The sequence below is a fragment of the Phlebotomus papatasi genome, chromosome 2 (genome assembly GCF_024763615.1).
Source record: "Phlebotomus papatasi isolate M1 chromosome 2, Ppap_2.1, whole genome shotgun sequence".
Lineage (NCBI taxonomy): Eukaryota > Metazoa > Arthropoda > Insecta > Diptera > Psychodidae > Phlebotomus > Phlebotomus papatasi.
The window spans coordinates 71031639-71057590 of record NC_077223.1 but is presented as its reverse complement, the minus strand read 5'-3'; the positions used below and the strand labels follow the sequence as shown (position 1 = coordinate 71057590).

General features: G+C 33.4%; 1 protein-coding gene across 1 annotated transcript in view; it reads right to left on the bottom strand.

The window, feature by feature from the left end:
• The window catches only part of LOC129801024 (uncharacterized), a 120486-nt gene that overhangs the window by 62426 nt on the left and 32108 nt on the right, over window positions 1-25952 (bottom strand). The window contains exons 3-8 of the mRNA XM_055845780.1: window positions 16209-16295; window positions 9386-9875; window positions 5012-5058; window positions 4670-4906; window positions 4302-4594; window positions 1469-3081 (exon numbers count right to left, since the gene is read on the bottom strand). Coding sequence (XP_055701755.1) covers window positions 1469-3081; window positions 4302-4594; window positions 4670-4906; window positions 5012-5058; window positions 9386-9875; window positions 16209-16295 — 2767 coding nt within the window. The remainder of the gene's footprint in view (window positions 1-1468; window positions 3082-4301; window positions 4595-4669; window positions 4907-5011; window positions 5059-9385; window positions 9876-16208; window positions 16296-25952) is intronic.

Sequence of the window (25952 nt, the reverse complement as noted above, 5' to 3'; positions counted from 1 at the left end):
AATTTTCCATTTTTCACACGAAAAATCTAATTCACAAGGCAAATCTCACTTCAGGTCAAATTTACGGATTTAGGTCAAATTTAAGGTCAAATTTGTAAAATTCTAAAATAGATAGTGGCTTCGTATTCAAAGAATCCAAGTCATTTAGAAAATAATCATCAGTGCATAAATTTTGAATAAGTTGGTAATAATTGATATATTCTTCAAGGAAAATATTTTAAAAATAGGGCTAAAAATTTTGATATTTTTTATTTTCTAAATTCCTTGTTCGAATTCGAAGAAACATACAATATCGAAGAAGGTTTATGGAAGGTTTGTGGTAAAAATTTTAAGCCGCTATCTTATTTATCTTGGAAGATATTGAATTTTGAAATGTTAGATTTGTGTCTTTTTGCCCCAGTCTCCCCTATAGCAAATTTAGTACTGTATTTATCATGAAAACAATGACGTTTCCATTTGGAATAGCGAAAAATTGCCATTTGGAGCAGGTTTTGAATTAGCTTATAGGTACCTAAGTATTAAAAAACGGTTTTGCCTACATTCCAGGCGGAAAAACAAAATGAAATTCAAATTATAAGTATTTTCGTAAATCATTTGACCCTAGCAATAGTTTTGTTGCAAAAAAAATTGTTGCACAGTGTAATATTTTTTTTTTTTACCTTAAATCTTTTTGTTTATTGTTTCTAAAGAACTTATCTCTGAATGTACATTAATTTTCGATTAGGAATTTAACAAAGCAATTGACCGATCTAATACAGAGAAATAAATTTACTATCGATTTGCTAAGAAAGTCGGTAACCAAACTAAAATGGCGATAGTCTTAAAAAATGCTTTTTAACTTTCCGGTAAAAAACAGGTTTCCCTGGCTTGAGAGTGTGTAAGATCAGAAGCTTTGTAAATATTATTTATGATAAATTTTGTAATTACCCCTTTAACGACGAGACAGTTTTTGCAGACCGAAAATCAGCAATAAAAATTAAACCAATGAACAAAACCAGTGAAAGGTCTTATATCTGGCCTTCGAAAACCCAAAAGAGTCTGATTTGGTGTATTTTTTGTCTCTATGAACAATAGGGACAAAAATAGCCTAAAAATTTAGGTAATTTTTCTGGTCATACTAATGAATGATAATTTTCAATCTAATGAAAAATATAATGTTTGAGTATTGTAGTTTCTTTTCCTAAAACGGTTTTGCTTAAAAAAAAAATTGGAAGTATAAAAAATATTTAAAATTAATTTTGATTATGAGAATTTAAAAATTCGTCATTTTTGAACTTAAAAATTTACTATATCGCAAATAGCTGGAGACTTCCAAAAAATATCCTAGATTCCTTCAACCTTCTATTTTGCAATAACGTACAAACATAAGAAAATAGTAACTTTAGGTAGTCAGGAAAAATTATTTTCTTTATGGGACACCGGTGTTCCTATCGTCCTTAAAGGGTTAAATATAAGAAAATAAACTTACCTGGATATTTCATCAACTGTCACAGGTTGTGTTTTGAAGCGATTCTTGTAGATATCTCTTCTGGAACTGGCCGTTAGCTTTGGCACAGCTCCCATGGAAGACTGCTTGAGGAATGTCTCCATATTCTTCACTCTCTCAGCCACTGAAACCAATGGCTGTTCCCCAGATTCACTAGGACTCACATCACTGGGATAGATTTCGGGATTCTCAAAGGAACGACTCCTCAGCAGAACAGCATTGGACTTATCAACAGATGTATCTGGATTTGAGAATCTCTTGAAGGGTGAATCAGTTTTGAGAATTGACTTAACACATTCAGTATCAGTGTCTGAATTCTCTTCTCGACTACTCTTCCGACTGGATTTGAGTATGGGGCGAATCTCTTCCGTTTCCGATGAGTATTTCTTTTTGAGAATGGGCTTAGGGGCACTTCTGGCAAAACTATCAGTCTTGAGGATTGGCCTGACTTCGGGATTCTCGCAGGAATTGTGAATGTCTTTGCAGAGTTCAGCTGCTGCCAGGATAACAGCCTGGGAAATTGACACGTGTTTTGGTGTCTCACACGGAGTCGATGTGGAATCTTTCTTCTTTAGTATCCCATGCGGTTCCATTGGCTGCAGTGATTCTGCCTCACGCTCATAACTCGTAGACTTGAGTATGCCATGCTGAATTTCTTCCAGACTATTTCGTCGGAGATTCTTTGCCAGGGCACTTTTCTCGTCCGGCGAATGGCTCCGGCTGTAGCGACTCTCATCGAGTGAGGAGCGCTTCTTGAGAATCCCCTGGCGAAAGCTATTCCTTGTTGGAGTATCAACGACACTCGATGAAAATGTCACTGGGGAAACATTGCTGGATCCAGCTCCAGATTCACTATCCTTCTTCTTCAGAATGGACACAAGTTGATTTGGTGGTTGGGATTCTTCAGCACTTTTCCTCCGAATTTCCACACCATTATTGTCCTCATTCGGTTGATACTCAGAAAACTGAGCATTGTCATTGGGATCTTTTTCCAATTCATGGTGATTGTTATTAATCGGTGATATTTCCACACATCCCGCATTTTCACTCGTTCCGGAAGTTTTAGAACTGTCCAGTGCAGCGAGCTTCTTAATAGCTGCCAAATCATTCCTTGTCCTCTTCTTCATTGCATTCATTTTCTGTTCCACCTCGGATAATTTCCTATTTTTCCGCATGTAATCACTGTCTGAGTCCCGACTTGAGTGAGCATATGGCACAACTCTGCTCCTAGAAACTCCCTGAGTCCCCTTTTCGATGGTCGGAGATCTCAGGGGTTGATTAAATCGTGTGAAATTGCACTCACCATCGCTGGATACCCTCAATTCACTCGAACGTACACTTCCCGGCTGCCTTAGGTAGTGCCTTGGGCTAACCGTTGCTGAGCGTCTCTTCTCACCAGATCCACCCTCTTCTGTCTTCTGTGGCATCCTAGCCACTTCAATATTCGACTGAAATCTCAATGCACCCAATTCACGACGCTTCCTGCGTCTAAACTCAACACCATCGTCCGGTGTAGCTTCCTCTGTCAATGCTCTATTGAGATTTGACTTTCTCTTCGATGATTTGTCTTTTTCCTTGTCTTTTGGCGAAGCAGACTGATGCACAGTAGAACAAATTAATCACTGCCTATTACACTGTGCAACGATGATTTTGTCCCTGGGTTCTCATGCTATTTTTTCTATTGCCAGGGTCAAATGATTTACGAAAATACTTATCATTTTGATTTCATTTGGATTTTGCGCCTGGTATTTAGGAAAAAACCGTTTTTGCCGTTTTTTGATACTTGAGTGCCTATCGTCAGTTAAATCAGCATTTGTCGTAATTTCCTTTTAACGACTTTTCAGGAGACGAAATTTTCAGTTCAGCATTATTTTTCTTAAAAATGAGCTCCGAATGCGATACTTTTGAGTGAAAATAATAAAAGTGGCACTAATATACTGTAAGTTATCTTGAGAAAAACTTTATAAAATGATTTAAAAGCTGAGATATTGAGATAGGGTAAGTGTGCCAAATTTCGTCCACTTTGGGTGTAATTTCGGCCACTTTGGGTGTAATTTCGGCCCTCAATATCGAGGTTAAAAAACAATTTGAGAGAAAAGTTGTACATGGACGAAAATGTAGCTGATTAAATTCTCTATCAAACCCACAAAACAGATTGTTAGGGACAGTCCTAGCTTTCGAGATATTTTGGATCAAAGTTGCTAAAAAGTTCGATTTTTCCATGTTTTCTGACATTTATGAGACTACAGCGCCCCTGGTGTCAGTTGTACGAACTTCATCTGTTCAGAGAATTTATCGGGCATGTAAAGGACAACAAATTGTTCCAAAGTAAGAAATAAATCAGTTCATCAGAATCGGAGATATAGGAACCCAAGTATCAAAAACCGGCAAAAACGGTTTTGCCTAGATTCCAGGCGCAAAATCCAAATGAAATCAAATTGATAAGTATTTTCGTAATTCATTTGACCCTACACTGAGAGAAAAAAGAGGGTGCGATTAACCTTTTTTCCTCATAACTATAACATTTTTAGGTGCAAAAATATATCAACATTTTTAATGTTAATTTTACACCTTTTTAAGGGTAAAATTAGCATGAAAAAGGTTAAATTTAACCCCCAATACACCTAAAAAGGGTAATATTTATACCGATTTCGGATTAATACTGCAGGGTAAAATTAACATTTCTGGAATGTTATTTTAACTTTTTCGGATTTCTCTCAGTGTAGCAATAGAAAAAATAGCATGACAACCCAGGGACAAAAAAAAGTTCAATATTGTTGCACAGTGTTATTTATATCACAAAAAATACCCTTACCTTCCTTATAGGACTCAGTTCTGGAGGTCTTGGTGAACAATCAATCGCATTCACTTCCCCAATCATCGTGGAAGATCTCATTCCGGGTGAGGAGAAGGTAAAGGAACTACTCATTAAGTCGGAATCAGGAGACTCTACCGGATACTTAGGTACACCCTCCACTGTCAATTCCTTGAGTGTCTGATTGACAGACACTGCAATTGAGGGCACCAATCTCTTTCCCGTTCCCTTGCCACTCACTCCAATCTTTCTCCCTGGTGTTGGTGGTGATGCACTCGATTCCTTCTTCTTGTCTACAAACACACACAATGGAATAAATCAAATTCCGGCCAGGAAATTTAAAAAACAATCCAGATAAGTACACAAACCTAGAGCAGCTGCTCGCAACCTTGACGCTTTCGTTGTTCGAACCGGTTGATGATCTGGTGGTGTCTTAATCGATTTTTTCGTCGTACCTGTTGACGATGACTCACCTGATGATGATATTGCGACACTCGCCGCCACTTTGACCACTTTTGGCGCATTTTTCGCAGTCGTCGTGGGTGAAACGTGGACGCCACCATGAGCTTCCGTGACCATTGGACGACTCCCAGGATTACATGGTGCTGCAATTGTAGGATTTCCACATGATAACAAATCACGTACTATTTTGAAATAGCAACAAACACGATAAATATCAATTGAAAGTGTGGCAAAATAATATGTCTTACTTTGATTTCGCACAACGGGTGTTCCACGATTAGATCTCGATATGTATCTAATAAAATATTGGGAGAGAAAAAACAATTAGTTATCTGAGTTGAGAATGCGGGGAAATCATAGTTATTGACGTGTTTTTATTTCTTTGATAAGATAGCAAATGAAATTTGTTTACTTTTCGGGATTATTAAAATCAACCGCCACTGATATGTATTCCCTTTTGGGATTTTCAAGGTTTATGCCTCAGAAAGTAGCAATATCAATTAAAGTCCGAAGTGTAAAGTATAGTGAGTATAGTTCATGATTAAAAAAAAATATATTCTGTACATTAATTAATTACAAACTCTTTTGATTCAGATTGAGTAACTATCTAAGAACACGATTTAGCAATCAAAATTCAAAGCAGGAAAGAGGATGGAGGTCAATTTTAAGAAATTCGACGGGATGTCGTATTTTCCGTTCGCCATTTTTAGCAAAAATTTTGCATGACTTTCCGCGAAGCGAGAAATTTTCTATTTTAATTTACCACAATTTCTATTTTAATTAATACTTTTCTTGTCTAAAGATTAAAGAAAAAGAATGGTTTTTTATTCCTATTCATTACAAATTACATAAAACTAAACGACAAAACATTTTTTTCCTTTTGAAGAATTTTTTTCTCACATTAGGTTTGTGTCATAGAAGTAATGGCCAAATGAGTCTTTGCTAAAATTCACATAGTTTATAATGCCTAATCACGAATTAATCATTAAATATTTCAGAAGTGCTGTTTGAATTATTTTACAAAACAATTCTTTTTGCAAAAACGATATTTTTACTTTTTTATAATTTTAAACTATGACAGATGATATTTATCTACATACAAAGATTTATTGATATAAGGTAAAGTGCCCTCAAGTCGACCGGTTCTTTAATTCGACCGGTAGAGTTATTTATTTATTTATATTTGCACTAATATTTGGCGTATGATCAAACATTAATAGATCAATTATTCACTAAATAAATACGAATCAGTGACAATTTGATAGAAATTCACCATCAAACATTCAAATATTGACCACCGGTCGAGTCGAGGAACCGGTCGAGTCGAGGAACCGGTCGACTCGGGGGCATTTTACCTTATATATTTATTACATTTTGAACGTTGTAAGAAACAAATCTATTAATTAAAAAAAAACTTAATCAACTGTCAATAAAAATAGAAATAATATTTATACGAGATTTTGTACCATTTGGGATATGAAAACGTCATATTCCGCGCATTTCAATAAATATGTTAAATAAATTTCAATAATTTGTCGAAATTGCCCATGAGTGTTCTCTGCAAAACAGGTGTTTCTTCAACCCTTATTTAAAGATTTCATATTCTATGATCTTGGATTAAAAATTTAATTAACCCTCTAACAGTATTTTCTTTAATATGCAAAAAAGTAGTTAAATAATTTTGTATAGTGTAAATTAATGGTCCACTAAACTCAAAAAAAAATCCGTTCTTTATTATATCGTTTCGTTTGGGCGTTAGATGAGAAAAGGTAAAGACCGTCTGGAGACGGTCATTTTTGTTTCAAGTAACACTATAACTGAGAACACTGTAGATATTTTAACTTTGAATAAGTAATAATTATCGCAGTAAATGCGATTTACAGAATGACCGTCTTGAGTCGGTCTTATCTGATAGAAGGTTAATTCAAATAAATATTTCAATATCCAAACTGTCATTGAGACTTTAGCGTCTAAAATTCAACAGGCTAAATAATTGCCAATATGATTGGAGCACAGTTTCTGATTGTCCATAATTTCTTTAAAAACTGTAAAACGTTTCTTTGACAGTGTAAGATGGAAATACAATATGTCTAATATGTATCGCACTCGATTTTAACGCCTTCAAACGCAAAATGAACAAAATAGCCATGCAAATTTCATGTAAAAGAAAGTTCCAGTTCCAAGATTAAAAGGAATACTGGAAGATTCTGTAGATTTCTGCAACAAGAATTAATCAAAAGAACGTTTTATCTCATCTCAGTCTCGGTCACATAGACTGAAAAAACAGCCTATTTTCTATACATTTTCTTCAAAATAGTAAAAAATAATTTAATTCAACCTCTTAAGGATAAAAAAATACAACATTTAAACTATATTTTGTGAAATTGTTATTTAAAAATCTTAAAGATTCAGCTGTTGGGCCCTGGTTTTTGGAAACGATTTTTGATAAAAAAAAAAACAAAATACTTTGCGGTAGACAAAATTACTTTGAGTAAGTTCATCTGACGTCTATAAACTAAATATTTCCTGTTAGCTGATGAGTTAAACTCGTACCTAAACAGTGAATTTTTATTGCCTTGATCACAACTTACCTTACAAGACTAAACATGGAATAAAATACGACGAAAGCGGTATTTTTTTTTTAATTTTTTGAAGATCCAATTTCCATTTTTTTTTTCAAAAAAAAACATCCTTCAAATACGAGTTCAACTCATCAACTAACAGAAAATATTTAGTATTTTGACTTCAGATGATTTAACTCTGAGTATTCTTATTCACCGCAAAATAAGTTAACTCTTTCGTCTCTTTTGGGACTCTGAGTACCCAAAGCAGCATATGAATGTTCTGTGAAAATCAATGTTTTTTAATTATTCAGTACTGATAAAAATCCAATTCTTGTGGATGATTACAAACTATAAGGATGTCCAAATATAAGATATTTTTTGTAGGACTGCAATAAATTCCTGAGCTTAGATATTTTTTGATTAAAAAATGATGATATTGGCTTGCAGCATATGCTGCGGTCCGGAAAGAGTTAAGTTCCGGAAACGTCCCCGGAAATCAGGACCGAACGATTGAATTTTTGAAATTTTTAAATGAAAATTTCAGAAAATATGCATCTTTTTTTTTAAGTTTTTTTGCCCATGTAACCCTTTCATCATTAGGATTTTCAGAACAAATAAAAAGTGAATAGAACACGAATATTTGTCGGAGCCTGATTTCAAACAATTGGAAAGGATTCAACACATCCAGTTATTTTTAAAAAGAAAAAAAATTAAAAGGAGGTTTTTAATGAAGGGCTTGGAACCCTTCAATAAAAACATCTATCTATCTATAAAACATGACTAGTTAAGATGGATAAAAAAAAAACGGAGTGTATGAGTTCGCAGGTGATCAGACATCTAGGCTCTTTTGAGCCCCTTAGTCTACCCGACAATCTAAATTCCAATTCTGATAAAAATTCCATATTAATTCCATAATTCCATAATTGAATTGTAGAGAATCTTATGTCTTTATTAGGATGAGACCCTACACAATCTTTTCTTTTATAACATTATTTTTACTAATTTAATATCAATTGCATGGAATGAAAACAGTTTCATAATACTATGTATTCAACTGTTTTCAAATTCCAATATCATCATTGCCAGTAAATTCCGAATAAATCCTTTGTACAAGAAATATCTGACTTGAAATATAGAACTAGTCAATATAATTTCTAGTAAAAGTAAATTAATTTTATTATTTTCTTTTTTATTAAATAAAGCTAAAGCGTTCAAAAGTATTTATTCATTATTGATTCGTAAGAAATTAATTCATTTCATATTAGTAAAGTTTTTTTTTAATTTAACCAACAAGACTATCTTTTATATTTTGAGAAAAATAAAGTCTATTGAGGTTAAAACCGACTTGAAATCTTAAGTGTAGAATAGCAAATCCTGAAATACTTTTATCTAAGCCAAAAACAAAGATATTTATTAATAACTTTATTTTGAAAACTTTTTTTTAGAATACCTAACCTCTATTATCCCATTTAATTGTTATCCCTGTTTTATCTTTATTCGAAGAATAGAGTCCTATGTCTGCAAGTCTACAACTTTAATCTTAAAATTGTGACAGACATGAAATCCTTCTAGGAATTTCTGTTTTTGGAAATAATGTAAGGATATAATGATTACATATAAAACTAACGACCTTACTCAAGAAAAAAGGCTCATGTCCCGGAAATACGTGAAGACTCAAAAGTGTCTTAATTATTTTTATTAAATATTTTTTAAATGAAAATCTAAAAATACTATAACTTTGTATAGATCTGTAAGGGCCTTGACAGACCTGAAGATTAGCCGAGAAAAGGCTTAGCGTAATTATATTAGAAATAATGGTTTAAACATATTTCCATCATTTTCCACTAAGTCGTCTCCTGGCTTAAGTCGTAAGTGTGTCTAGGGCATAAGTTTATCTCAAAATGATTTAAGAATTAACTCGAAATAAATTTTTAAAATTCCAAAATTTCTTCAAAGGCAATCTTAAATCTTTAATCTTTCTAGCTCTGCCCAATAACTCGTTCAGACATTCTCTCTCTCTGTTGAAAGTCAGGTAAAATTTGTACTCAATTCCCTTACCTCTGTTCCGTGGCAGGCGATGCAGGCGACTCCTTATCACTAACACGGCTGTCGCTTCTTGCAACTTTCTCCAAACTCCCACGGTGTCTCCCATTGATGGTTTTGTCGTTTTGTGCTCTAGCGCTACCACTAAAATCACTATCTACATTTCTACTATCACATTTTTTAATTGTTTTCTCCTCCACATCCTCCTCGGCAACCTCATCCTCGACAGCACTGCGCTTCCTCACGCCATTTGTGGTGGTATCGTGATGGGAAAACTTGGTGGTGCGTGTGGCGGGAGGATTTCTGTCCGGTGGCACTTTGGTCGATTGACCCGGCATGGTGTCCACAGATGATAAAACAACACACTTAAGTCCTACAGGAGGCGTACATGAAACACTTTCTTTGCATATTATTGTTAGGAGGGCACTAATTGGTTGGGGCTCATTGATGTCGTCAGGAATTAATTGTTGCTCGTGGCAGTTGTTGATGCTTCTGGCAGTGCTATCTGCAAGAGACATAGAGGGCAAACATCCAATTTTGTCAGTTTATATATCCAATTTTGTGCGTTTCTACACTCCTCAGAGAAGTACTCTATGGTCAACAGTTAATTCTCCAATTATTTTGCCCCATAAGAAAGCACATTAAGACTTTTCCATGTACAACAATTCTCATTAATACAGAGGCTACACTGAAAGAAATTCTGCATAGCAATATGTTTTTAAAATAAAGTGTAATAATCAAGATCTCATTTTATTGAATGAAAATTGATATGAGACATGTGAGACACAAAATTTTATGTTTTATTTTATTTCTCTGTCATTATGTTTAACGAAGAGTTCAGGAATTATAGAAAAATAAAGATTTTAGATAGTTTTAGTTCAGAAAATTCTTCATATAGCTTTGAAATAAAAAGAATTACAATTGCAAAATTGCGAAGTGCTCGTAAATCGTTTAACTCACAAAAAAGTTCGTAAAAGTTTGTACTTTTTCCACAAACATTGTTTGTATCACAATCACTTAACGAATTTTTTTTCATACTTTTCTTCGTAAATGATCATAAACTTTCTGCGTGTTTGTAAAATTTTGTTATTTGTTTGTAAAGTTTTGTTAGAAGAACAAATATGTACGAATAAATGCTTGTAAGAGAACAAAAAAATACCCATCAAGTGATCACGCTACGAAAAATGTTTGTGAAAAAGTACAAACTTTAACAAACTCTTTTGTGGCTTATACAATTTACAAGCATTTCGTAAGTTCCCAGTAGGAATTTACAAATATTTAAGAACAATTTTACGAAATATTTTTGCCTGTATACAGTAAGGCTTCTAATGTAAAAATATATTTGTAAATTAAAGCTATAATAGTATTCCAAAGACGTCAATGCATTGAAAACGAAATCTCATATGATTTTACACACGTGCTTGAAAAAATGGTAACGTCGCAAATAACATCATATTTAGTTGTTCCAAAGTTCTAATAAACACTAAATGGCTTAAAATTTACCCAAATCTCTGTGCAAATTGATAAACAATCTAAAGATAGCTCAGAAATGTCTAGAAAAAAAATTGCTGAGATCTCATCAATCATTTAACACATCTTTGAGTGATAATGACTAAATTTTACCACCCATTTCTCACATACCTTTTCTTTCAGTGTACCATATATGTGTGTATTTACAGGAAATTATTACAAATTTATTTGTCATCCCTCCCTATAACTCTTGAAGCCAATTGAAAATGTCTCATTAGAATTCCATCCATTTTTGGAAGAATGCCTAAATTTAGTTCTCTAACTTCCCCCATTATTGCATAATACAAATTTCCCCATAAATCAATGTGGAATTGCAATGTAGTTTAGATGTTCTTCAAGAAAAAGGAAAATGAAAAAAAAATTGTGGCCAATGAAGAAGCAAATATGAGAGTTAATAAAGCAATTTGTATGCTTTTTTCGGTCTATCGTGCCACAAATAAATGCATTCTGCACATGAAAAATCTCTTTATAGACAAATACATTATTAGCTGCTTGAGGAAAAAGAATATACTAATATAAAACAAAAAAATAAATAAATAAAAGCACATCATTTTCACTCGAAATTACCATTGCCCTACCACTCAACACTTTAAACAATAAATATTGTGATTAGCACTACTTAATAAGATATACTCTGATTGAAAAGGAAAATGTTTAAGGCTTTTTTTCTACTGTGTGCTTTTGGCTCTTGCGGTATTTTCTCATATTATGAATATACTGTGGCGGAGAAAATTGATTAGATAAGGTATGATAAATAGAATTCTAAGCAATGAAAAAAAATCATTGTTTTGTTCATTAGCACACAGAGTTTTTGACCCAAATTGACGACTTTTCATCTATACATACAATCCATACAATACATCTTCTTTGTCTCACCCAACCACAATTCTTAATGGTTTTCTTATTCACAGAGAAATCAAATACTCAAGAAAATCACCACACTTGGAATTAAAGACTGTATCAAAAATCATTATAATAACAGAATGCCAGGAATACATCGTAGACTGGTAGACTATTTGTTTTTTAAACATTTACAAATTCAAATATTATAAATTCTGTTTCTATTTTTAATAAGAAATCTTATTTTAACCAAGTTAATTTTACTATTAGATCTTGTGAAAAAGACATTCCATCGTTTTGCTGCGAAGGTAGATATTCAACGCTAAGACGGCGGCAAACTCAGAAAATAATATCGACGTAATAAGATAGTAATGCACTTTTCTAGAGATTTGATGTCAAACTCAGCACAAAAGCTCAATTTGAAAATGAAAAACCGTAATTCACTAAAATGAAAAAGAAACAGAAGATTTTTTCAAATCAATCTGAACAGAAAAAATTAATCAATTATACAATAACTTAGGGTAGTGTGGTACATTTTGGAACGAGGTATATTTCAGAACCTAATCTGGGGTGTTTCAGAACCTTGTTATTATTATTAATCGTATCGAGATATTTATTACAAGGTAATCATTTTTACAATGTCATATCCCGTGTTGGAAGAATCTGCGAAGTCCATTGTAGACCGCCCAGGAGCGCCTTCCCGTAGTGTAGTGAATGCTTCTTCCATGCTCCCGGAGTTGTTGGGCGAGGCGGTGCATTTTTTTTTTTATTACGTTATATCACAGTGAAAATGTCTTTTTCTAAACATTCAGATCTTTGCACCGGGCGGGACTCGAACTCACAACAGTGAATCGAGCCGGGGAATCGATCCGCCCAAGAGTCAACGGTCTTGCCTATTGCGCCACTGATTCCCCATCATCCCAACCTTGTTCATAACGCATAATAAAAATGTTACTTAAAGTCATAGTCTAAGTTTTTTTTTACTTTTTAAAGCATTTAGCCAGTGAAATTGAAACGTAACTTTTATAAAATAGTCGTCAAGTTTGGACCTTACAGGGTGGCTGAAAAAAATGCAACAAACTAAGACGCTGTATTATCCTCATTTTTTGTTTAATTTTTTTTTTAAATAAACATAAAATGGTATTAAATACATCAAAATTTTAGAATATTATCAGTTTTGTTCAATACGATTTAATTTGGCTTAACTATGGTCTTAAGTTTGTCAGAAAATGCACCGTTATGCCAGCCGAATGCCAGGCTTCCGAATGACCAGTCCATTTACGATGAAGGGCTGCCTTCAGCTCATCGACACTTTGCTACAGTAGACTCTCACTCAATCGGCTCTTTTTCAATCGGGTAACAAATTTTGTTGACAATTTTCACGTTTAATTATGAAGCTAATTCGCTCAAATTCGCTGTAGTTCTTCCTATTTTATCGTGATTCTTTATAATTGAGCGCTTTTTGTGGAATTTACAAAGGCTTTGACGCTCAATTCTATCGCTAAATAGGATGACATTTTGTCCCATATTCCCGATTGAGAGAGAGTCTACTGTATTTTCTACAGTCCTATTCGAAAATTGAAAAACGAAACAGCTTTTTAGAGAATCTTGTTTGGCGCGTGATTTCTGTGACGGTTCCGAGTTTTGTTCCAATTACCAAAATCGTTTACCGAAATTTTCGTATGCCTGCGGCTTCATGGGTCCTTCCGAGACTTCCGGGACAATTTTCAAATACACATTGGCATTCTTATTGACTTTGTAACTCAAAAAACCCAGTGGAAATCGATAATTTGCTATCTCGGAAATCCAGGCCTTCAAATACGGTGCTCTTTGACTTCCAGTGACAATTCGACTGTTTAAAATTTAAATTATCGTAAGATTTTCCCTTAATGTAGAGACAATCATTTTTTTTTTGCTGATCAATTGGTCAACTGGAAAAATTTTCTCATCAAAAAAAGACGACATTTTACAACTGGCCTTAAACGTGCAAGCCAAGGATCGATAAGGTTTTGTAGTTTTTGGGATTTTTAATGATTCATAAGGAGGTCCTTTTAAAATTTTTGTTTAATGATTGTTTGATATTATAAACGTCTCACGAATCATTTGTTTGCAGAAATGACGCAAACTTCGTTCAATTTGCTTCTCTACTTTAAGGACCTTAAGGACGATGACTAGCGATGATACAATTTTTTTTAAGCTCCATTAAAGCATTTTAAAATGCTACAAATATCCCTGTACCAAGATATGTTTCGAAAAATGAAAAGTTAAGTTACATTCAGGTTTTGAAGAACCCTAACAATAGCTGTCACCAAATTGTCCCGTTTGTGTTCCATTATAGTTTTAAGAAGTTTCACAAACTATTTTCGGAAATGCTTCCATGAGCATATAACCAATATAATGAACCATACTTATGCAAAATATGAACCCGCTATCACAAGTGGTTTGAAGGTTATAAACTCTGAATCTTGTTGCATTTTTTTCACCTACCCTGTATATTCGAAGTGATCAGGTTCAGTGAAATTCACTAGCTTTTCAGTAAAAAAAAAGCAGATTTAGAAAATGAAACACTGAAGTGTGTTTTAGAACGCAAAGGATTTCCTGCTTTTCTTGTAATTCAGATGCCAAAAAGCCTTCAAAAGGCAAAAGCATACAGTCAGGAAGATGTGAAGAAAGCTGTGGAAGTATTCAGGTGCGAGAAATCTCTGAGAAAAGCAGTGATGGAATACAGTGTGCAAAAAAGTACGATTTTCACCAAATTGACCGGCAAGTGTATACTGAAATGCCGAACTGGCGTCCCCAACACTTACTTCCGACAGGGAGAAGTAGCTGGTGCAATACTTCTTAGATTGTTCCAATCGGTGTCATTCAATAACCAAAGGTCAAGTGTTGGACACTATGTGTATGAATACGCTTTGTTCCAAAATACCCAAATTTGTTTGTTCCGAAATACCCCATAGCGTTCTGAAATGTGCTATTTTACCTTCATTTATATTTTTTCTATTCTTTATAAAAAAAAGATTTCTTTTTCAATAAATTTCGGTAATAATCTTATTCTGGATAGAATAAAGAACATAAATAATAATTTCAACAATGAAAAAAATAATTTGATACGTCAATAATCTGTTTGAGAGTTCGAAATAGGTGTTGGTTCAAAATGTACCACCGTGTACCACCACACTACCCTAAATCATCACTGAAAAACTAGAAAAAATAATCAGGACCCTCAACTTAGTAGAATAGCCACAATGATATTTTGTCCATTTCATAATTTCCGATACAGTCTTTATGTAATTTCAACATCAACTTTAATTTATTCCACTGGCAAGAAGTAGAAGTAGAAAAAAAATCCACTGCACTTATTTGGTAAGAAGTGAAAAATAAAGTAAAAATATATTCCTCAAGGTTTTCCTCCATTGGGACTTCGACATCACCAAAAATAAAAGCGGAAATTGAGGCATGTTGAAGCATTTTACAACTCTGTGGCATTCACCAGTATTATTATGCTCAAAGAGAAAAGCGTCTCAAGCATCAGAAAAAAAACAAATTATATTGCAATGACGTTAAAGAATTTTTAGATTTCTTTATAGAATTGGGAGAACTGAAGAAAAACAACGAAATGAAAGAGATAATCGTCATTTTATCGCTAAAGACACAATTTTTCGCACAAAGAAATCACAGAATTTTCGTATTGTCTGGTCATTCTCCTTCCCAATTGTAAGATTCTCAAAGAGAATTGCACTTTTGCTTATAAAACCGTACACAAGAAAAGACATCAGACAATGCTCCTCGGGAAAATTGATATCATTTCTGTCTCTCTGTATGCTATTTTATATTACCCATCACCATATAACTTTCAATGAGTTAAGAAGACCTTCAGCAAAAATTTATCTCTCAAAAATAAGACACATTTGCATGAAATTTTCTTTTTTTTTGAAGAAAACACGTTATCATTTTTGTCGGTCATGCTATATAGAAAAAAAAAGACACACACAGACAATCCCACATGCAAGTAGAAAGTTCCACATATTTTCACTTCTCTCAGCCATTTAGTATTTCTTTATAATTTCATTCTTCAATGACGAATCAAATGCAATTGGGAGATCTTTTTGCGTGATTTCCTCCTTCCTCAAATGTGTATAAAATAAATTGAAAAACGTTACATATTTTTATTAAATCGATTACTGACATGGATTCGCACCTTTCCAAAATGCAACAGAAAAAAAAGAAGAACAGACAACGATAACTCTTTTTAATAAAACTTCTCAGAGATAATCCCTGACCAATTTTCACCTTCCAAAAAAAAATCAACATCAGTTTCTTAGTTAGAGAGTCTTGGTGAAATGATGCCTCTCGAGAAGATCCACAGTTATATTGCGGAGATTAATATGGTACTAAGCGTTAAAATACACGAAAAGAAATGGATTGAAACCGGAACTTGTTCTTCTAATATGTAAATTCAGAAATGTACCTCTCTTCGACACACGAAAAAAAAACTCCATATTTATTAGCACAAGCGGATAGATTACGAATAAATATGATAGAAACACCACTGATAATCACCAACTTGACGAGAATCTTCTTTCCACTCTAAATGGTTCAGAACTAATGACGATGTCTCTTTAAAACTTCACAGAGACGTTAAATACACAGTTTTTGAGAAGCTCACACCAAAAAAAAAATCAATTGCCAGGGTGAAAAAAACTACATTAAAAATCTTTCTTTTTTTTCTGGGTTAATGAACCTTCTATCGAGAATAAGGCAATTTTGGGTAAATTTATAGTCCAAAACCAGAGTAAAGTGGAAGAGAATAGAATTACATTGGAAAATTGTAGGTGGAAAAACTTTCGCACTAAAAGAGCACCACTTATTTAAAATTTAAAAAAAAAGTAATAATACCTGCAAAGATGCAAGTCAAGAAATATATTCCACCAAGGTGGTATAACACCAGCACTATTTACTGCACTCCACAGACCCAATAAGGTGTTTATCCACTTACTTTTCGGAAGCAACTGGCAAATACATTGCCTCGAAATTCTTCAGCAACACACAATCTCCATAAATCCACTACTCTCTGTGTGCAATGAAAAGCTCCGCACGTTGTACAAAAGAGCGCCAACCAACGACTATCGAGAATTATTTTCTATACCGCCAAACATACAATAGCTCTTCTGTTATTTTCTACGCCACACACAGAGTTGAATCACTTCTAGATATACTACTAGATTAGATAGATTGCGCACAAACATTATATGGCTATTTGGGTGTGGTTCTGTGATTGTAAATTTCTATTGAGGCAAATTAACAAACAGTGCTGCTCGCAAGAAAATACTAATAAAAAATTAAAACAAACCCTTATATAAATTCCCAAGAGATATAGAGTTTGTTATCAGAGAACTCAATGTGAAATGTGGCTAATTATAGTAACTACAATTTGTACAATTTTATACTCAACTGTTATAAAACTATTAAATTTAATATACGCATCAAAGTTTAAAAATTTCACAAATTTTAGAGAACTATTATTATTATTCTAAAAGTTAACGTACACGTTACATGCAATTTAAATTCATGCACGTAATAAAGCTATTGCACAGGAAAAAATTGTACTAAAAGCTTAAAACTTATAAATTGTACTAAATCAATTTAGGGAAGACTGTGGAAGAAGTAGCCGCAGATAGAATTAGACAGTGAGATGTTACAGTGTGTCTTAGAAGGAATATTGAGAAAACCAATATTAATTCGAAGTAGGGAAAACGTGCTACCTTCGGACGACTGAAACTTTAAACAATTCATTTTTTCAATGTGTTTTAAATGAATTCGGCCCATTATTATAAAGGGCAAGCAATATCTACTCTTAAATCTAATATACTTAGGAGGTGACCTGCTTATGCAATCGACTGGTGTGGGCTCCAGACTGTCGCGAGCTCTCCGCACTATGTTCTATCACTTGTACGACTCGAGACGAACTCACGTCCGTACTCACTGAGATCGTACGATCGACTAAACTATTACAGTCTTCTCCACCATCACCAGAGGCGCTGACCTAGAAAGGAGACATTGCGTCTCGAATATTTAGGGTTGCCTCAGCAGAGCATTTATTGCTATAAGGCGGGAAATTTAAGCTCTACATTATAATATTATATTTTAATAGCTAGTCCAATGCCTCACATTTCCAAAAAAAAGCTATGGATGAAAGAAGTAAAGGACATAGAAAAAAATTACTTAACAGAAGCATGAGTCGTTCGAAAGTAGCACGCTTTCCCCTAAATACCTCCATTCTTATTCATTGAAATATTTATCAGTCCAATACAATTTTTTTTACAAATTATACGCAATGAACAATTTAATTTGCTGGATAATCTGCCCCGGTCTCCCCTATAACTCTTCAAAAAAAACTGCATATTTTTTTAGTAAAGAAAAGAAAACAAAGCAAATTTTAAATTGCAAAATAATCACAATATTTTGAGTTAGGATTTATGTCACTCTAATACAAATTTTGATTCCACGTTTTAATACAAGTCGACGATAAATGCACTGTAAGGAAAACTAGGGCAGTAGTAAACGTGGGGTAGTTATAAACACTGATTTTTATGTATAAACTACTTGAACTTATGCCAATAATTTCTTCAGAGTACAAGGATACAGTATCTATGCATTTACATAAGTCTCGTCCTCTGAAGTCTAATACCCAATTTAGAAAAAAAATCGCAGTGTTTACAACTACCCCATGTTTTACCACAGTATCCCCTATGACAATAATAACTGAAGGGATAGAATATTATGACTGATATCGACCAGTTTATTTTTATGTCTAATAACAAAACTTTCATGTATTATTCTTTGTATATATACATACGACGTAGTAGTAAAATCGCTCTAGTTTTTTCGTTTTTTTCCCTTCTTTAACCTTCCTTACCAAGGCCTTAGGTATTGACACCTATCTTCAACAAAACGGCATCATTGTAACTTATTCGAAAGAAATCTCCTATCGGTATGCAAATTTTCTGTATGCATAAAGCCATTTCGCGCTGTATTTCTCGGTCCTGAAAATATGCATAATCCCGGGACCCCTTGTATTAAGGCCTTCATGCGTTTTTATGAAGTTTCAAAGACTCCAAAGGTCCACTACACACTAAAGAAATTTATGTCCATATTGAAGCAAATTCCCTACGCTTGTGTAGGAAAAAACTCTTCAATATGGACATAATTTTCTCTAGTGTGTAGAGGCCATAAGTAAATACACATTTTACCATGTTTTTTTTTAGATAATGACACTAATTTCCTGTGAACAAACTATTTACTAATATAATCTCTTTAAGTTGAAAATTTCAATACATATTAATTATACATTTTATGCGAGACACAAAATTTATTTCCCATTTATTATAATTTTGTTTTATCTTGCTATTCTCTTAAATTCATTATTTAAGGAAAACACTACACTCAGTCCTGGGATTATGTACATTTACAGGACCGAAAAAAACGCGCGAAATGGAATTACGCATCGTTAAAATTTGCATACCCGCAGGGGATTTCTTTTGAATAAATCGGCCGTAGAACGAATTTCGCGCGGAGTAAAAGTAGTAAAAACAAAAATATTGAACTGTTTAATAGAAATGCATTAACCTACAGTAGTTCTTGGCCAAAGTTCTTCAATAAATGGTTAGAATATTTAAAAATTTTACCTTAATAAAAGAAATTAAAGTTTTATTCCTAAAAAGAAGCACAGGGTTTTCAAATTTCCTGCGTCTCAAAATAGAATGCATTCAGGCGTATTTTAAAAATGATTTCATAAATTGACTCCCAATGGTAGGCAAACTTGCATAATTGTATGTGCATAATTCCGTCAGGTGCATAATCCCGAAGTGCATAATGCCGGGACTGAGTGTAATTTATTAAAGATGCAACTAAAAAGAGCATCGTTCTAATTAGTGCAACAGTAATTGATTTTTTGAAATTTTCCCAGTGTGAAATCTCTTGGATTTCTAACAGATTTTAGCAAGAACATATTAACTTAAAATGCATTTTGAACTGCAATAACCCTGAACTTGTCTGAAGAATGAATTGGTAAAAAGGAGAAACTGAAGATACACTGCAAATTTTATTATGCTAATTTGAGAAGTTATTAAATTTATGACTATAAACTAGTGGTTTAACGACTACATAAAGTGAAAAGATATTTACAAAAGAAAATCAGCAGTATTACAAAGTCTCAATTGAGTCTTCTTCCAATTCCCCTATTTTAAATGAAATTTTAATGTTAAAATGAAACTTTCTTAAAATTTTGGCTTTCTTGTAAACTAACTAGAAAAATAATTTTACCCAGCGCAAATCTAAACTGCTTACCTTTTTTCTATTTTTTTTTTACAAAACCTCAATTAGATAAAACACGTTACGACCGAAATTTGCAATTTATTAGGAAATGCACTAAAAAAAATGGACCGTAGTATAAGTTATTATAAGGGACCCAGTATTGTGCACATTTTCAAAACTGAAAAAATCGCGCGAAATGGCATTATGAACCGCGAGAATTAGCATACACTAGGAAAAATAGTTCTAGCGCCAATTTTTTAGCCAATTTTTGACTCTAGCTCAAAAAATCCTATAACCACACCAAAACATATAGCATACATTTAGGGGTATTTATAAAATTATTTCACAAATTAGCTCCTAATGATAAGCAAAATTGTATAAAGGCCATACAGGATTATGCACATCAGATTTCTTTCGAATAAATTACAGAAACACTGTAATAAGGGAAGAGCACCAGCTATCGGCACTGTTCCTCGGATCGTCAGGTTATTACCATATTACTGCACCAATTCAAATCAATTTTTAAAAATTATTAGCCACGTTTTACCATTTAACTCGGACAAGAATGCAGTAAATTAGTCCAGATTTAAATTATAAAACCAATTTTCCGTGAAACACCTGATTAAATTCGCGATAATCCGAGGTATAGAATACATAGTTGCAATTACATCTATTTTTATTAATTTATTGTAAAAATTTAAAATTCAAATGCAGAGATATACTTAAATGGATCACTAATATACCTATTAGCATACACAAAAAAGCCAAATAGTAACAAAATAATAACTCTTATCATTCCGATCCGGGGTGCTCTTCCCTTATATGCAAATACATTTCTGACGCCAATTTTTCTGCCAATGTCTGGCGTTAACTATTCATCAAAAATTATTTTCAAATTTATCACGTAAAAATATTTGCATGCTTTTAGGGATATTTTAGAAATTATTTCACAAAATAGCTGTCAATGGTAGGCAAAACTGTATAGGGGAATGAAGGCATGGGTCGCACACAGTAAACCTTCAAACGTTGATAATTTTCCCTAAGTCATAAGGTAGATCATAATTAAACTCATGAAAGGCGAAAAGAAACGGCAAACCATGAGTGACAGGATAACTCAATTTCGACAGCATATCGACTTTCGATTCTGAAAAATTGAGGTGATATCTGCACTTTTTGTAGATAATATAGACATTTACAAACACTCACATTCTTTTAAGAATGGTATACAAACAGGGGCCTATCAACATTTCATTTTTCTATACGTTTTTACATAGAAGCACTGAAGACTATTGACAAGTTTTTTCCTAAAGAGCATTGACTTATCGGTCTGACATATTTCGAAATCGTGCATAAAAAGCTATCTAAAAATACATATTTCATAATGTTCGCCGAAATAATACAAGAACTACTAGCAAATTTGTTTAAGTCGCGGTGCAATATATGCAAAATTTTTACAAGGAAAGCTGAAAAATAGCTTCACTTTTTATTAGGCTTGATGGGCCCCTGGGTAAAAAAAAATAGTCCAATTCTGCGTAAGAAGTCGTCATTCAGTAAAATCTAACGGACACAGATTTATCGATAGGGGGAGGTGGGGCTACTTTGACATGTGGGACTACATTGTTATACGAGTTTTCGCCTATTTCTAAAGGAAACTGGGTTTTAACATGATGTAATTAGGATAGACAACAATTGTGGATCTAAATAAAATAACTGTAAGGGCCAGCTTCATTTAGAAATAGGCAAAAAGGTCGTATAACAATCTAGCCCCACAGCTCAAAGTACCCCAAGGAGAGCTCTATTCGATAGTTTCAATAAGTGATCATTCCACCCCAGTTCTTTGCAAACAAAGGGAAAATTTCGCACTGTTTGAAGCAAGGGGGTGACATTAGCTCTGAAAAATGCAACCACTTTTAGTGTACATTTTTTCCTGTTTTCGTACATATTTCACGAGATATCTCCAAAACTACGTAGGTTGCCAATTTTGGGTTTTCGGTTGCCTATTCAATATTAAGTTGACTATTAATTTATATTTGTATTTATTGCTAATTCATTCCACAATGACAGAACACATCTAATAAACTCCAAATTTTTTTCGGCACGCTAGAAACATATGGGATACATGGGAAGGTTTGAAAGTTCACTGTGTTCGAATCATGACTACATTCCCCTAATTGTGTAATTTGCATAATCCCGGGACCCCCAATAATTCCATTAAATATACATGATCCCAAAACCCACTGCAACTCCACAGTGCAAAATCCATTTTTTTCTATCTCTAATCTATATTGCATTCAGCTCTGATTGTATTGGTATTGATGATTGAGCGTTAGAATTGCATATGTGTGAATTTTAATATTAAATCGTGTGTCAGCAGAAAAATCAGGTGTTGCTCGTGAAAATTGCTCACATTATTTAGATTGATGCTAAATTGAGGGTACTTTCCTATTCTCATCGGAATAACTAAATGGGGCTATGATGTTTTTTTTTTCTGTATTACAATGTTTGCGCGGTTCGTCAACCCTGCATTTTCTTTAGCTCCCCTATTATTTCGGGCTATACAGCACAAGATGTCGCCTGTGAAATTACACTTAAAGCCGGTTTTTCTCTATGAGATTTGCACTTAAACCTTAAGCTGTAACTGACAATGCTTGGTAAATACAATATTTTTAAGAGAGGGTGATTTTGAGAAATATATATAGAGTGATAGCGTGACGAGAAAATTATATTCACAATGAACAAACAATGATAATAAAAAAAAACAGCAAAATAGAGAAAAAGTTCTCAAAATTATTACCTTGTCTCTGAAGGCAGATGGAAGGTGAGTAATCTGCATTTACAAAACACCTATAATACGATAATACAAAAGGGTTAGCCAACAGATTACTAAAGAGATCATTTAATTTTTTGTTTTTGCTTAAATTCATCTCGAGACACTTTCAGAGGGTTTATATTATGCGAATTTTCACAAAGTCTTTTCCAAATAAGATATAATACAAATCTGAAATTAAATTTTGACAATTTTTCATGAATTTATGTAAATATTTTTTTATCGAGTTCTTTTTTTTTGGTGTATCAGGTGCAGTGCAAATACAAACTACACAATTTTCATTATTTTTTTCCTCTATTGCAGAAAGAATCAACAAAAAACTCGGACAGAGAAGCTGAAGATTTTGTTTTAATAACACTGGGCTTTATTTCCGCACACAGTTAGAGAAAAAACAAATAGAGAATTCCGCCATGAAATCGATACAGCCATATCATGCATCGAATTTCCACGTGAAAGTGTAATGAAAGGAAAAACGACCAAAAAATAGTATTAGAGGGATCTGTTTTAGTGTTTCAAAAGAATGCACACAAGATTTGTTTTTAGTAAAACAAAAAAAAATGGGTAGAAAAGAAAATGCAGTATTAATGTTGAATCACTTAATGTTCATTTATTAATTTGTACAAATCAATATTATAGTTTCAAAAAAAAAAATAATAATAAAAAAAAACATTACAAACAAGCAGAATTTCTGTTTTACACAACAAAAATATAATATTGTAGTTATAAATGGAAGAAATCCTCCTTCCAAAGCATCATTTTTTTCTATTAATGTAATGGTAAGGCCAAAATCATAGAAATTATTTCTTTTCCAAGAAAAAAAAATATAAAGTGTATTACAATATGATTAAATTAGAATAAGAGAGTAATAAACAAATCAACAATCATTGGCACATAATGCAGTCTAGTTAACTCTACATCAAATAAAACATTCAATTATTCTTTTCTTCTTTTGTTATAGTTTTCTTTTTCACTTTCAATGCACAGGTAAAAATGGTAACCAGATATTCCTCATACATAATTATTTCTTATCTTTTCAATAGAACATTCTTTTGTAGCTTCACACATTCTCAGTTTTGCTTGTGATTAGTTTTTGGGACATTAATACCACCATTCTCTTATTTAACCAAAATAAATAAATCTGGAATGTGAGGTTAGATAAGGCCTAAAATCGAAAAAAAAATAATGCCATGTTTCCACTTTTTGAATGTACGCTAACCTCAAAAATTAGAAAAGTCTCCCGGGTTAGAATTCATTAAAATTTCTAAGGAAGAATTTATTGATTTTATAATTATTATTATCATGGGCAGAAGTAAATACATTTCTACAGATAAAAATACATCAAATTCAACTACAAATTTCATTTGAGAAAAAGCACAAAATTTTCTAACCTCTGATTTTGAGATTATAACCTCACACACTTTAAAAATGGCAGATAACGAAGTACTATTATTAGAATGCTAAACAAATGGTTTCAGATTCCCGTTTCTAAGAGAAGAGCACCCCGGATCGCAATGTTAAGAGACATGCTCGATATTTAGTTGAAAATTAAGCCTCAAAATACTGTTTGGAATTTTTCTGTACGCTAATTGGTATATTAATGATCCATTTAAATATATCTGAGCATTTGAATTTTTAATTTTTACTCTCGAACTCCACGAAGAGGGTAGTATATAATGATCCCTCAATTTTTTCACCCCCCAAAATTTCCAACTTCCACCCCCCGGAGACGACTTTTCTGAACAAATCCTCACGTTGTTTCAGACGATTTCTGAAAAATGTCGTCACGCTGTTTGTCCGTCTGTCCGTCCGGTTGTCACCAGTTCTAGAGGTCAAACGATTAGAGATAGCGACTTGGGCCCTTCGGAGAACCCCCCCATAAATCGACCCAAGGATCGTTAACATGCCCCTCATTTTCCTCCCATCCCTCCCCTTCTCCCCCAAAACTATGATTTTTCGGGATTGCTCGAAAACACGTCGTGCGATTTTTTTTTTTCATTTTTGGATATGTTTTAGCGATGACAGAGGCGGACATTTCGTCCTTAGACGAAAATACCATTGAATCATTCCTAATAACGGTTTTTCAAGGTCAAAAGTTAAAAAGGCTCTAGGGAGCGCATTTATCAAGCGAATGGGGTCATGTTTGGTCTCATTGGAAAGGCCTTGGAATTTCCTATAAAACTGAATCGGTTCCAATCGGTTTTGAACCGGCAATGAACCATTTCATAACCAATAAAAAAATTTCATCTGAAAATCAATTCTACTACTTTTAAAACTGTTTTGGGGGATCTTTTGAGTGATTTATGAATCGGTTCAAATCGGTTGTGAACCGGTAAGCGATAAATGATGCGAAAGTACTTTTGCGGTATAGCATCTAAGTTACGAGTTCGAGCATTTCGCAAAGCCTAGGACGCTTTGCCACGCCTTTTCAATAAATTAATTTTTAAAAAAAATTGATGTAATTGCAACTATGTACTTTGCACCTCGGATCGTCACGAATTTAATCAGGTGTCTGACGCCGTCTGACCAGGTAAGCCTGGATTATATCCTCAATTAACCAACCCCTGTCTTTCATACCTTACTTTTAAGAAGGTCCCATAGAAAATACACTTTACTAAATATACGCGAAGGACACTGTTTTGCGTTCATGGTGGTGAGCAACGGAACTAAGAAAATTATGTTGCCGGCTGTGTTGCTCAGCTGTCAGTGACAAGATGGAATATTTTCCAAAAGATTTTTTTTTGTTTTTAAATTTTGCACAAAGATTGTGAGTGATTTTATTGTTTTTATTAATAATAATAAATATGCGGCAATGCGTTTCAGTGATTACAATAAATAAGTTTTCAACCGTCAAATACGTGTTTTTCTTTCTTTTTCGTGAGTATTTTTTGGGAGAGAATTTTTTTACAAAATTGTTTTTGCTTTACTAAAGTGTTAAATCGTTCATACTGATTAATTAAAATATATCACTATCTTTGTAGCTTCTATCGTTTGTATAAAATTCGAAAGTGAAATCAGGAAGGGAATTCTGTAACGCTCTGGCAATGCCATTATGACAAATTGGGTTCGAATTTT